This window comes from Drosophila innubila (genome assembly GCF_004354385.1).
Source record: "Drosophila innubila isolate TH190305 chromosome 3R unlocalized genomic scaffold, UK_Dinn_1.0 2_E_3R, whole genome shotgun sequence".
NCBI classification, from domain to species: Eukaryota; Metazoa; Arthropoda; class Insecta; order Diptera; family Drosophilidae; genus Drosophila; species Drosophila innubila.
In genome coordinates this window covers 20,810,059-20,823,574 of record NW_022995380.1, presented here as the reverse complement: position 1 = coordinate 20,823,574, position 13,516 = coordinate 20,810,059, and the positions used below count along the sequence as shown (strand labels likewise).

At 36.3% G+C, this 13,516-nt stretch overlaps 4 protein-coding genes across 4 annotated transcripts; 3 read left to right on the top strand and 1 right to left on the bottom strand.

The window, feature by feature from the left end:
- Positions 1 to 33: 33 nt before the first annotated feature.
- LOC117791173 (Golgi to ER traffic protein 4 homolog) lies at positions 34 to 1,399 on the top strand. Its single transcript, XM_034630852.1, has 2 exons — positions 34 to 543; positions 607 to 1,399. Exons 1-2 carry the CDS (start codon positions 139 to 141, stop codon positions 1,237 to 1,239), a joined length of 1,038 nt encoding a protein of 345 aa, XP_034486743.1. The 5' UTR covers positions 34 to 138; the 3' UTR covers positions 1,240 to 1,399.
- Positions 1,400 to 2,167: 768 nt separating this feature from the next.
- On the top strand, positions 2,168 to 4,298 carry LOC117790863 (E3 ubiquitin-protein ligase MARCHF5). Its single transcript, XM_034630469.1, has 4 exons — positions 2,168 to 2,313; positions 2,390 to 2,960; positions 3,435 to 3,631; positions 3,696 to 4,298. The coding sequence occupies exons 2-4, from the start codon at positions 2,394 to 2,396 to the stop codon at positions 4,174 to 4,176; spliced, it is 1,245 nt and encodes a 414-aa protein (XP_034486360.1). The 5' UTR covers positions 2,168 to 2,313; positions 2,390 to 2,393; the 3' UTR covers positions 4,177 to 4,298.
- Positions 4,299 to 6,828: 2,530 nt separating this feature from the next.
- On the top strand, positions 6,829 to 10,661 carry LOC117790296. Its single transcript, XM_034629705.1, has 2 exons — positions 6,829 to 7,318; positions 10,335 to 10,661. Exons 1-2 carry the CDS (start codon positions 7,094 to 7,096, stop codon positions 10,497 to 10,499), a joined length of 390 nt encoding a protein of 129 aa, XP_034485596.1. The 5' UTR covers positions 6,829 to 7,093; the 3' UTR covers positions 10,500 to 10,661.
- A 51-nt stretch (positions 10,662 to 10,712) lies between these two features.
- LOC117790295 (E3 ubiquitin-protein ligase TM129) lies at positions 10,713 to 13,305 on the bottom strand. Its single transcript, XM_034629704.1, has 2 exons — positions 12,248 to 13,305; positions 10,713 to 11,646 (listed from the first exon to the last, which is right to left on the bottom strand). Exons 1-2 carry the CDS (start codon positions 12,878 to 12,880, stop codon positions 11,089 to 11,091), a joined length of 1,191 nt encoding a protein of 396 aa, XP_034485595.1. The 5' UTR covers positions 12,881 to 13,305; the 3' UTR covers positions 10,713 to 11,088.
- Positions 13,306 to 13,516: the final 211 nt, after the last annotated feature.

The window sequence follows — 13,516 nt, the reverse complement described above, 5'->3', positions numbered from 1 at the left end:
TGTATATATATATATAAATCGTAATCGTAATCGGTTTTCTGGCGATAAAAAGTATCCACAAATAATCTTGTAATTTTAAGGAAAATTTAGAATCATTCAAAAGTATACATTTTCGAAAGTGCTGCACATCGTATACTAATGAAGAATATGACCACGGCCGAAGCCGAACGTCCCGCTGCCAGTGGCAGCAGCAGCAGCTCCACAGCCAATCAACGGGGTGTCAGTCGCGTACTCGCCAAGTTGTCGCATTCGTTGGCGGAGGGAGAGTTCTATGAGGCGCATATGATGTATCGAACGTTATACTTTCGCTATACGGCCCAGAAGCGTTACGAGGATTGCTTAGATTTGCTATTTGATGGCGCCCAAAAGCTGATTGAAAAGGAGCAGGAAAGCAGTGCGGCCGACTTGTGTTTGTTGCTATTGGACACACTGGAAAAACGGGGACCAATTGACGAGGACACGGACAATTTCCAATGGGTGCCTCGACTGGGCGCATTGATACGTGGCCTCAGTGCAAGCACTGTGGAACGTGAAACGCTAATCGTATGTTAAAGTAATATTCACATTGTGATTGTTCTACTAATTCCATTAATTTGGTCCAATTAGCAACGCGTTATTAAATGGAGCACTGGTGTGCATGGCCAGTTTGGACATCCGGTCTTGCATAAGCTGATTGCGCATGTCTTTTGGACCGAGGGCAACATTGAGTCGGCACGTCATCATTATTTGCTATGCCAGGATGGCAGTCTCTGTGGACGTGTGCTAATTGAGATTAGCCAGAGCAAGGGCTTCCAAAGCGAGATTGATCTATTTGTGGTGCAGGCGGTTCTGCAGCAGTTGTCCCTAAAGGATCGTAAAACGGCCGAGGACACGTTTAACGAGTATACGCGTTACCACCCAAAATTATTAAGGCACGAGTTTCCCTACAAGGAGCCATTGATCAATTTCCTATACTTTCTGTTTCGACTCATCGATATGAAGAGTGTAACGGGTTTTCGCGCTCTGCGCAAGCTCTATGATCCTTCCCTCAAGCGAGACACTTCGTTTAGCAAATACTTAACGAAAATTGGTAGTTTGTACTTTGATGAGCAGCCGGAACATGTACACACTGGAGCCCCTGGACTTGGTGGCATGTTTGGCGACATTTTCAATCGTCTGATGCAAGGCTTCGATGACGAGGACGAGGAGCAAAGCAGACCCCAACGACAACGACAGAGCGCCAACAATGAACTGGACTAGCAGGAATCAGGCATAAATAAGAAATCAATGGCAAATCTAGAAATTGAAAATTGGCAAAGTCAATGAAGCTCTTTGCTACTAATAAATACACCGGGCTTTCTTTATAATGTTATTGTATATTTTCTAAACTAAACTTTACTCGCAACTGCAATAATACACACATATCATTTTTATGTAGTCCACTGGTGGTGTGGGTGAAATCAATTTGCAGTTGAGGTCCCTGAAAACCATTCTTGATTTAAAGAATTTTTATTGCAACTGTTTTTTGAAAGACAGTTGCCACCTGACAGAAAAGCTGTCATTTGTTTTAGCGCAGCCAGACCTAGAAATCTGATATAGATAATTGTTCATAATTTTTCCTTTTTTTTCAGAATGATCTTGGTATGTTTTTTAAAATTTAAAGCTAGAACTTTGAAATTTTTTGTTACAATTTGTTCGAACTTTCTAAGTTTCTTAAGAATTCAATTTGTAACTTCTCCCACCGATGGGTGGACGAACTTGTAACCTTCATATAATCATTCATCTTTATTTGATCTAATTTCGAATTTCGTTGGATTTGTCATAGCTGCTATTTAAACAATCGTTTTTTTGTTTAGTTTTAGTGAATTTAAATCGCGCGCCAGCCGGCGAGATCTTCCCTCTGAACATAGCTAAAACTTGCTATAAAACAGCTAATTTGGCAACAGTGGGACAACGAAACCTTAACAGTTTTCTGTAATGTAAGATAACAGCGCGTACTAAATTTTTTTAAAATGAGCTAAAACTGACTATCGGTTCTTTTCGGGAATCAAGATATCTTCATAACTTTATAACTCGAGTATTAAAAAATATTGTTATCTTTATCAATATATAATTAGAGTATAATTAAACTAGACTTACTGAATATTGCAAAATTAATTCCAGAGCAAAAAAGTCTGTATATCGAGCGTAACAAAAATCACGAGCACATCTCTAGTTCATACATATTCTGTTTCAGTTTTTTGAGTCGAATGGAAAAAGTGGAAAAATAAAAGTATTTTTTATAGTAGGCTGTAAAGAAAACAGACCTAAACAAGTGACTTAATAAATTTGCGAGTAAGTTGATTGATTAATATTAGTAAATGACATCAAAAATGCATACGAATCCGTGTAAATGGCGTGTAATTGGCAGCGATATGGATGATAAATCAGCAGCGCCCACAGCAGACGCTGCGACAGAGACGGAGACAGAAACAGAGACGGAGGCCGGCACTGAAATTGCATCCTTGAGAGCAGCACACACAACGGTAACAGTGGAACCAATTCCGACAACATCAAAGTCGCTAAATGATGCAGCAGTGAGCAACAGCAACGTAGCGACCGAAGCAGCAGCAGCCCGGAGGGATTCCTCCGTAGATACCGAGCGTAGTTGTTGGATTTGTTTTGCCACGGACGAGGATAATCGCTTAGCGGCCTGGGTGCAGCCATGTCAGTGTCGCGGCACAACCAAGTGGGTTCATCAGAGCTGCCTATATCGCTGGATCGATGAGAAGACACAAAAGGGCAATGCACTGCGCTCCGTGTCCTGTCCACAATGTCAGACCGAGTACATTATTGTGTTCCCACAAATGGGCAAACTGGGAGGAGCCTTGGAAGCCGTGGACAATGTAGTCAAGCGTCTGAGTCCGTTTCTGGCAGCTGGCTTCTTTGTCGGCTCACTCTACTGGACAGCCGTCACCTACGGCGCTGTAACTTTCCTTCAAGTGAGTCTATAATTATTATACTCTTGCAGAGGGTATTTTAGTTTTGTCATAAAATGTGTAACGCATTATTGGTGTGGTGTGGGTAGACCCCATAAAGTATATACATATGTACTCTTGATCAGGAAGTCGATCTGAGTCGATTAAGTTCAGTCCGTTCTGAGCTCACCATATCATAGAAACCATTGTTAGAAAATCAACATTAATCATACGTTTGGTTTTTTTTTAAATATAGCAATTAATCTTTTTTATTGTGTCCTAACAATATTTTTCTTAAAATTGGACTCATAGATCATATAGATTCAAACGAATTAATCATGATCAATCTCACAGATTGTGCTTTTAGCATTGCCTTTTATATCCTTACCAAATTTAATTCAAATCAGACTACTATATCATATAGAGTATCAAAATTGCGGCCTGCCCAGAGAACCTATAATTAATTTGTATAATTATATGTTATTGTATTGTTTACAGATTGTTGGCCATGAACACGGAATGTCTATAATGGAAGCTGGCGATCCCCTCATACTGCTAATCGGTCTACCCGCCATACCTGTTGGCCTTATACTCGGCCGTCTCATACGCTGGGAAGATGCCCTGTTGCGTTTGATACGCAATCGTGGCACCGTAATGCGCAAGTTTCCATTTGTGAATTTTATCTATCCAAATCTGTAAGTGGGTCATAATATAAAGCAAACTTTTCATCTATATCTTAACTATTTGTATGCATTTTAGAAATCAGGAGGAGGAGCAGCCAATCTCTTCAAATCCGGCAACGCCAGCTCTATCAGATCCCGTCTCGGCAACGCGCATATTTTGTGGTGCTCTGCTTCTGCCTACGATCTCTTGCATTGTGGGTCGCATACTGTTCGATACCGTTGAGAATACGTTGCATCGCACATTGCTCGGCGGTCTAACCTTCATCACGGTCAAGGGCATGCTAAAAATTTATCTAAAGCAGAAGCAATATGCGCGTCGCAAGAAGCGTCGTATTGTTGACTACACGGAGGAGAATATACGAAATTTTATGCATCGCAACAGCAACAACAATGCTGGTGCCACGGGAATCGGTGGGGCACGTCATCAACAGCAGCCCCAGCAGCAGCCAGTACTTCCCATGTCACGGCTGGCCGCTGCTGCAGCGGCTGCTCGGGAGCGTGAACGTGAACGGGAACGCGAACGGGAGATCGAGGTGAATGGTGACAGCGTTGTTTAAATGCAAATGGACACTCAATTCAATCGTAATTCATATGATATGACAACCTACTTATTGTTCAACTAGTTGAGTTTTGATTTAAGTTCATTTTGTTTACTACCCAAAAAAAAAAAAGAAGAAAACCACATCAGCTGAAACTCTGGTACAATACTTAGCGAGAAAAGCACATAAATGCAAACCAAAATTCATTGTTAAATTTTACAAGATGATGAAGTCCAGAAATGTACAATGGAAGCAGCCTCAATATTGCTTGGCCAAATTTGTTGTTAACAATAAAATACGAGAAAATCACACTGCACTGTCCATTTAGCTATAAAATATGTATAACTACTTATATATAAATATATACTAAACTATATATACAATATATATATATAAAACACTTATAAATTATGCATTAATGCTTCCACACAATTGAATTTATGTTATCATATTGTTTTGTAAACTTAACTACTACAAAATTGCCTATGTAAATAAAACCAAAACCCTTGGCTGTGGGTGGGTTTATAATAAAACTGCATAAGATTTTTATTTAATTAACAGATCTCTGCAAATTTACAGATTAGATAATGATTCCAATGCAGCAAGAAAGTGTGAATAATTTCTTTATTCAAAGCTTAACCATTGGCTGAATCATCAAGATAATGAACCCGCTGAATGTAAGTAAACGACACACCGCCACTACCAGTTATATGTACTATAAGTACTTGGCCTATACAGATGTAGTTGGCTTGGAAGAGAGGAAGCATCATCTCTATCTATCTATCATGTGTACACACACAAAAGTTACAGTTAAAGACCCGGACAAAGTGAATGCTCCAAAAAGCGATCTAATCATTTGTAATTGTTAGCGACTCGAGTGTTTGTTTTGTCTATTTGCGCTTATCATCGACAACACACGAGTTGCTAGATGATATCTATTTGTGTACATATAGAAAATACACATGTATACAACAATATACTAACTTCTTTCGGGCCATAACGACTGACCAAATGCGCTAAGAAAAGCTCACTTCAGGTGTTATTTTAATTATTTAAAACATATATTTTTTAAATCATAAAATTGAATTGAAATTGAAAATGAATTTAAAATAATAATGGATTTTATATCTAATTAAAATTATAACTAACAAGAAAACTGCTGAAATTAATTTATTTATCTTTTAACTAAGCGTTTTAATTGCGCTATTTGCATGTGCCTTGGCTGCAGAAAAGATTAAGTACCAACTAACAGTTACTAGTAGAATTATGGATAAATCTGTAAAAACTTTCGGTACATTAAATAAAAATGTAGCGCTTTTGATACAAATCTACCAAACAAGGCAACTTTGTCTTTATGCAAAGAGCTTAAAATTAAACTATTAACTATTCCCTTCTCACTCTTACTTCTTTGGTTCTGCGCTTCTGACAGCTTAATCTACAGTAATATCTAATCAATGCGATAACTTTACTCTGTGCTTTATGTGAAATTTAATTCGCAAGTTACAGCGCATTGAGACAGTCTGAAAAGCTGCGCCCTTTTGACGTCAACTCAAGCACAACACATATACATATAGATATATTTCGCATACAATACACACACACACACACACACAGCCAGGTGATTTATGTGTGAATGTGTGTGAGTCCCACCTGTTTGGCTTTTCAGGAGCAATCACACGCTCTTGGATTCACACAGCAGTTGAAAGATTTCTTGCTGCTTTCTTTCCACCAACAACACTAACAACAGCAACTATAACACCAACTACAACAACAACAACAGCTCCAACGGGTTGCGTTTGTTCTTTGTGACTGAACGAACGTCCGTTGGGGGCCAAAGGCGGCACACATACACATACACACACACACATAACGTAACGTAACGAATCGCTGGAGCTGTGAGTCGTGTTGCTTGTCGGCTCTGTATTGTTGCCATTGTTGTTGCTATACCCGGTACTTGTATAGCACAAGGGTATATTGTATTCCTTGCAGTCAGGGATTAACACCGTCATCGACACCGTAACCTATAACCGGTATTAACCGATTGAAATTTCTAACCGGAAAAACTTTAAACTGTCATAGCTTTGTCAAAACTGGACCGATTTTCAAGCGGAATGTCATTTTGATCATGGTTTATCCTCGAAATTTATTCTGTTATCAAATTTAATGAATTACGTTCATAAAAATTATTGCCCTCTGATTTTCGGATCCGAATTTAAATCTAAGGGTCCCCCTTTGGAATTTCAAAAATAGCAACTTTAAAATCCCTAGTTTTCATTTTTAATTAACTCCTTGTATAATATTTGGTATAAAAAACAAAAAACAACACTTTAATTTTGATTCAGAGACATTTAATTTTATTGTAAAAAAATTATGCAAAATTGGACAAATTTTTTGACTTGTAAAGTTACTATGTCAAAGGTTTGACTTACTTTAAACTGGCATAAACTGGACTCGAAATTCTATCTGCATTAAATTTTCAATAAATTGCGTTTTTCTATAAATTCAAAATTTTGAATTTTAAGCATTAGACAAAATTAGTTTGTTGTACCGATGAGCATAAACATTGACTACCGGGTATCTTATAGTCGGTAAATCGACTTAAACTTTCCTATTGTTGCTGTTGTTGTCGCGGTTGTCACTTGTGTGCGACGACAGCGACTACGGTTAATAACAGCGCTGTATCGGCAACTCCACAGTCAGACGGGCACCGGCTAACAACACGCATCGCAAATAACGCGTCTCTTAGATAAAGAAGAAAAAAATAAAACATACATATGTAGAAACGATATTACATATTGTCGGTATCACTCGGGAGTTCTTTGGTATTGTGTCAATAAACGAATTGAGCTGATTTCTTAACATCAATATCATTAAAACGTGCAACGTATAAGCAACCGAAATTCGATTCAAATTATATCCTGAATTTAAGTTTAAAATGAGCAACACTATGACTGCCTCACATGAGCCCACCATACACTACCTGGACAGCATTTTGAACGAGGAGGAGAAACGTTGTGGCGATCAATATTCGCATCAATGGCGCAATTTCACAATTTCACGTTCGGGTCGCTTCAGATCGAAGAACAAGAAACGGGATGTGGTCGATGGGAAACTGTTTGATGGCACTGCCAATCATAATGGCAAGGAAAATACTGATAAGGTGCGGTTAAACCCATTTTCATTTTCAGTTTCTGCTTCATTTCATTAATTATTATCAGTTACCAGGACAGGTGCTCTATAAATAACCAAATATATCAATGACAATATCGCGATCAACATTGTAAATTGTGTGCGTCAATTTTAGCGTGATTTCATATATTTGTATTTGTGCTGTATTTATAGGTAAAAATTAATCTAGAATGGGGTCTTAAGGGTATTTTTTGCAGTTCGAAAGTCCACTCGTCATTTTCGTGTGAAAAGCGAACAATAACAAAAACAACAACAACAAACGGAAATGCTCGTTAATAAGAAAACGGAAGTTGTTTTATTGTGATAAGACTCAATGCAGTCAACATAGTGTAAACACTATTACGATTGCTCTCAAGAGCTGCAAGATCATTCTCTTCTATGTATATCTCTCTATATATAGTCTCAATGCCACTTGAGACTTGAATGAAATTGAAAATCTCAGATATTTGTCACAGAAACTCTGCTTTCGCTAAGGAAATGTAAAAATAATTCATTAAGCGATAAAAATATCATTAATTTACACCGAGTATATAAATATAAGTTCGTTTTAATTAGTTATGTTAAGTTTGTAATTATTGTAATTGAAAGGAGTGTTAAAATAGCTTGAAGTCGATTTTATTCTCAAGTAAAAAGCTTGTCAACTCCAATTATAATTATAATTCAAGTGCTTTTTAAAGTAAATAATAAAATATAAGAATACCTCTGCGAGTTTTTTTTTCGTTTTTTTCGAATAATACTTTAGTTTTTGATACAAGACAATCTAAATATGAAGTATAATTTATATGTTGCATTAAACTAAAGAGTACTCCTGGTAGCACTCGTTTTGACAATTGAAACTTATATTTTGCAATGATAAGATTACATTTGGTACTTTTCCCGCTATCAAACTCTTGGCCTTGACTGCAATTTCTCATTTATTTTTTGTTTCGTACTATCTACGACGTAAATCAGGCAAAGAACAAAGCATTTCGTAACTTGCCAACAAAGCAAAGTCCTTTATTGAGGCTTAATTCCACTTCATAAAAGGGTTATATACCTTTAAACAAATGCTATCATAAAAAATTCACGAATATTGCACACTTTTTACGTTGGTTTCTCACCAAAAAAAAAATAAGTTCAGAAAGTAAACAACAAACAGAACTTTGTCGTGTGCAAGCCGAAATAAGCAAGATCAATGGGTTTTTTTTTATATTCGTAATACAGACATAAATACATGCATGTATCTTTAGCGACCGACAAACACACCTTTCTGGAAACTTTATACATCTGTATTTGTTTGGGCGCTGTAAGATGAGTAAACGACGAAAATTCTCCATACTGTCATATAATACGAAAAAAGTATTTCATTATATATGTATGTATATGTGTGTACAGATACAAAGAAACGAAAGACGTAGCTGGGGCGCCATAAAATTAACAACCCACAAGTCTGAGACGGCACGCGAATTTTGTAAATTTGGCAAAGGAATGAAACGGGAACGGTCAGTTAGGGGTGCCGAGAGGGTTCCGAGGGGAGTAACGTCCAGTCCCACTGGTGGGGTGGTTGGGAGTGTGTTTTATGTGTTGTCTTGCGCAATAAATGCAGTGAACGATCGATTGCCGGCAACGTTCTTGCTGCGTCATTGTCGTCTGTGCATTGAACTTGGTTAATGTTATAAAAGTATCACACCTGGAAAGTGCACATGAAATTGCCCGGACTCTAAAAAAATAACACGTATTTTAAAAAGGTGTCGGTTTTTGGATGGAGTAACTTTATCTCATTTCTCGACAGTCTTACATTTTAAAAATTTGTATTTTACCATGACTATTTATATCTTAAGATTTATCTTTACTATAATTTTGAAGATACCTTAGGAATGATACCTTATACATTTATCTCATATCTATGTATATTTACGTTTTACAAAAAAATCATAAGATTTCATTTTGAGAAAACCTATCAAGAAGAATAGATATAGTAAAGAACAAATAATTCGTATTTAAAAAGGTAACCTACCAAGTCCCATTGTTTCCATGTTATAATAGCCCAGCACTTCAAAGAGTTTTAAAGATTTAATGACGTCTTCTAAGTTTATATAGCTGATAAAAAAAAAACCATATAAAATTTTAATTTATCTCAATCAAAAATCTAAAAATTGTTTGGACTGTTTCTGTACTATAATAGCCTAGAACTTAAGGAAATCAAAGCAATTTATAGATTTTGTGGCCTACTTTAAGTTTATACAGCTGAAAAAAAAACCATAAATGGGTTGTATATCTAAGTATAGTACATGAAGTACAATGATAGTAAGACATGAATTATGGCCAAGGTTTAACCAACTAAAAGCACTCAAATAATAAGTACATGTATGTATGTATATAAGTGTGATTGTACCCATATCAGATATTGCAAAATTTTCTTTTTTGCGTTTTAACAGTGCAAAAAACCTTATCAACTAACAACAACAGCAACAAGTGAGATGGCCTAAGAGAAAGAGAGGGCAACAAAAAGACAAACCTTTTTGCTGTTGTACAATGAACGTGTACGCATATGTATGAATGTGTAATATACAGTGGCTCCCAGCTTATTTGATCCAATACATTTATACCTATTTTGGTTTTAATTGTAAAATATATATAAATATAAAAATAAAAATGAAAAAAATTGGCTTGAGCTTAAAAAAATCTTTTTAGCAAATCTGCGTTTAAATTTTACGAATAGGGTGTCAAATAAGCTGGGAGCCACTGTAGATAAGTGATTGTGCACGCTTCGTTGTTATTGTTGAAGCCACTTGTCAAAAAACAGAAACAAGAGAAAAAAACACTACAGAAGAGGAAAAGATTTATACTTTGTGCATGCTTGATTAAAATCATGTGTTAAATCAAAGAAAATATGACTTTGGAACCTGCATTTCGATGACTTATAGAAATGATAAGCTAGTCGTATCTCTATACCCATGCAAAAACAAGCTGAAATAAACGATATTAATTGTGGTTTTCCATTGCAGATCTCTGCTCGTAATACATCCAGCGGTATGTCCAAATCATCCTCCTATGCAACAAATACAACAGCAACAAATACATCGGCATCGGCAGCAACAGGAACGACGTCAGTGCGAAGTCAACGTGACAAAACGGAGAGCTATAAAAGCTTTTACGAAACAAATTTATAGATAGTGTTTGGGCTCTATACATCATATGTACTATATATATATACAACACATATATACTTATATATATATAACATTTGTATTACGCTTTATTAAATCAACCTAAGAGTTTATTGCACAACGTGTGGACTATATAAATGTGCAAAATTGGCAACACAAAACGAGCAAAAAACAAAAACAAAAACGCAAGGGAAGACTAATAATTTTTTGTATTGCTTTTTTGTGCTTTGTTGCTGCTATTTAGTTTAAATAGAGAATAAAACAGATTATGGGCTACTTAGGCACTCTCTAGATATACATACATATATACATAAATAAATATACATATATATATATATATATATATTATAGATCGATTGTACTTACATATATAAAGTAAAGTTATGAACATTATTATCTCTTTCTTGCTTAGATTGTACAAGTATTAAAACGTGATAATTGCACTAAATTGCAAACGCATATCTTTAACTATACTTACTACTTATAAACCTATATACACATGTATATTTGTCTTAACCTTAGAACAGAAATTTAATTTTGTAAATCTTAACAATAAAGCATAAGGCTTAAATGAATTGTTGAATTGTTTAAATCATGAGGCTTCATTCGTTGCCACAGGCGCCCTTATATAGCTAACATCAAGGACACAGAACTTGGCACGACACATGGGACAGGTGCATTTCTGTTCCAGCCAAACCTCGCGATCTACATCGCTTTGGCGGGCGGCAAACCAACGTGCCAAACACTCCACACACCACATTGGACGACAGTAACAATTGGAGCAACATGCCTCATCTGTTAGCGGTGCTCCAGCTCGATTCATATCGGCACATTGCTTGTTTATTTTGATATTGGGCTCGGCTAACATGCAGGCAAAACACTTGTCCGTAATTGGCTCCGAATTGAAGATGGGATTAAGCGTCACCTGCGCCTTGAACACATCAACGAAACGATCGATGACACTGCGATGAAATTGTATGTTTGAGGGTATTGCGATAGGTCGCCTTACGCGATCTTCCAAACTCCGGAACTCCAATGCATTGATGCGAATATGAAAATCGGAGACGCCTTGACGCATCGGACGCACAATAATGCTGATCATTTGCAAGGTATCATTTTGATCATGCTGAGATATATTATAAGTTTCCGCCTGCAAGCAAATAAGTTGATTAGCTAAGAGATCAAAGTTATTAAAAAATTGTTTTTAAAAATAATAAAAGTTCATAATTATCTTTGATTTTTACAAATACTTCAGCTAAATGAATCTCACTATTTATGATTTTAAATTGTTCAAAAAAAATCATAATATGATAAGAAACAATAATAAAAACCAAGTAAATTATTAAAGTTGTTTTGATAAAATTATTATTTCAAATATTTCTATCTTATTCAAAAAAAATTTAAATCTCACTAGCTTCTGAAAACCTTTATTAACCATAAGAAAAATAAGAAATCCAAACTAATAGAAGCAGAAAAAGGTTTGTTTTCCAAGAAACATAAACTAATAATAAAAATAAAGAAAAACCAATAGGTTTGATTTTTTCCAAAAATATGTGATCATTGTGCTCTGCCAAAGCAATTACTTGACTGACTGTATAGTTACTTAGGAGTCATCCTACAATAATAATACTAAATAAAGAAAAACCAACAGGTTTAATTTTTTCCAAATATATCTAAAATGAAATGTGATTATTGTGCTTTGTCAAAAAAAATTTCTTGACTGACTGTGTATACTCATTTAGGTGTCCTACCTTGGCAACGCTGAGCGCTGTGTTGGCTTGATGAGCAAAGTTAACATTGTACATGGTTGTTTTGATTATCCAGTTTTCAGTGGCAATCACTGTGCTAATTGAGTTCAGTTTCCGTTTGTAGACGTCCTGGCGACGGAACTCGGTGCCAATGTCACTGGATACGGCGCTGTAGCTATCCGGTGTATTTGAGTATTTGGCAAGTGTTTTGTTTATGGGATGTCTGCGCCAGTTGTGCTGATGCCAGTTGAAGATCAATGCCGGCACAGCCAGCACAGCCAATACACTAAAACGTTGAGCCATTTTCCAGGTCAACGTTTTAAAGGCCACCGCTTCCAGTGGCATTGGAAAATCCGGATCAACTTCATTGTCCTCAAGCGGCTGTTGTGTGGCAAACACCGAGAACTTTAGCCTGTGTATAAGAAAATATGTAACGGGCAGGCAGCTATGGACAAACAGATTGAGAGATGTGCGGCGTATGTGGTATCCGACGAAATCAAGATATTCCTCTCCCAGAAAGCGCGAGAACATCTGCTCAATTGTGAAGCCCAGACGTTGGAACTCCTCGGGCGGATAAATGACGCACATGCACAGCAGGAAGTAGAACAAATTGAAGAGCAGTTCCGACTCGTCCATATTGCGAAAAATTTTGAAAAAATTCAACAAAAACTAAATATATTTTGAGTTCAGGGTCTGAATTAGAGATGCGTAACTTTTGTTGATGTGTCGAGTACGCAGTGCTGCAACAGCACAGCACTCATCGATTAATCAATATTTTTTTGTGTTTTCGATTTGCTTGCGCGCCAAAACGAGTTTCATATGTTGCTCGAGCTATCGATCACACAGTGCTGCTATCGTAAAGCACTTTTTGATTAGGCGATATATTTCTTAATTTCAAGTTGATTGCCCGCCATCACACTTTTCGTATGTTTCTCAAGTTGCTCAAGTTTTTCCACACCATCCTTAAATTCCTGCTCATCTTGCAAACTCTTTTGATACGTTTTGGCCATCTTTATGGTACCGTGAATTGGAAACGCAAGACACAAGCAGCATACAATATTTACAATAAACCAAATAACGTCGTAGATAAAACTCATTTCTTTTATACGTATTAAATGTGTATTTTTGTAAAATAGTTTAAATACAAAATTTGCTTTGATTTGTGCTATGGATTGATTACATAAACAAATAAAAATTCAAAAACCAAAATCCAAACAAATAATCTCTTTCGTCAAATTTGAAAATAATTTCAAATGTCTGTCATGGGAAGCT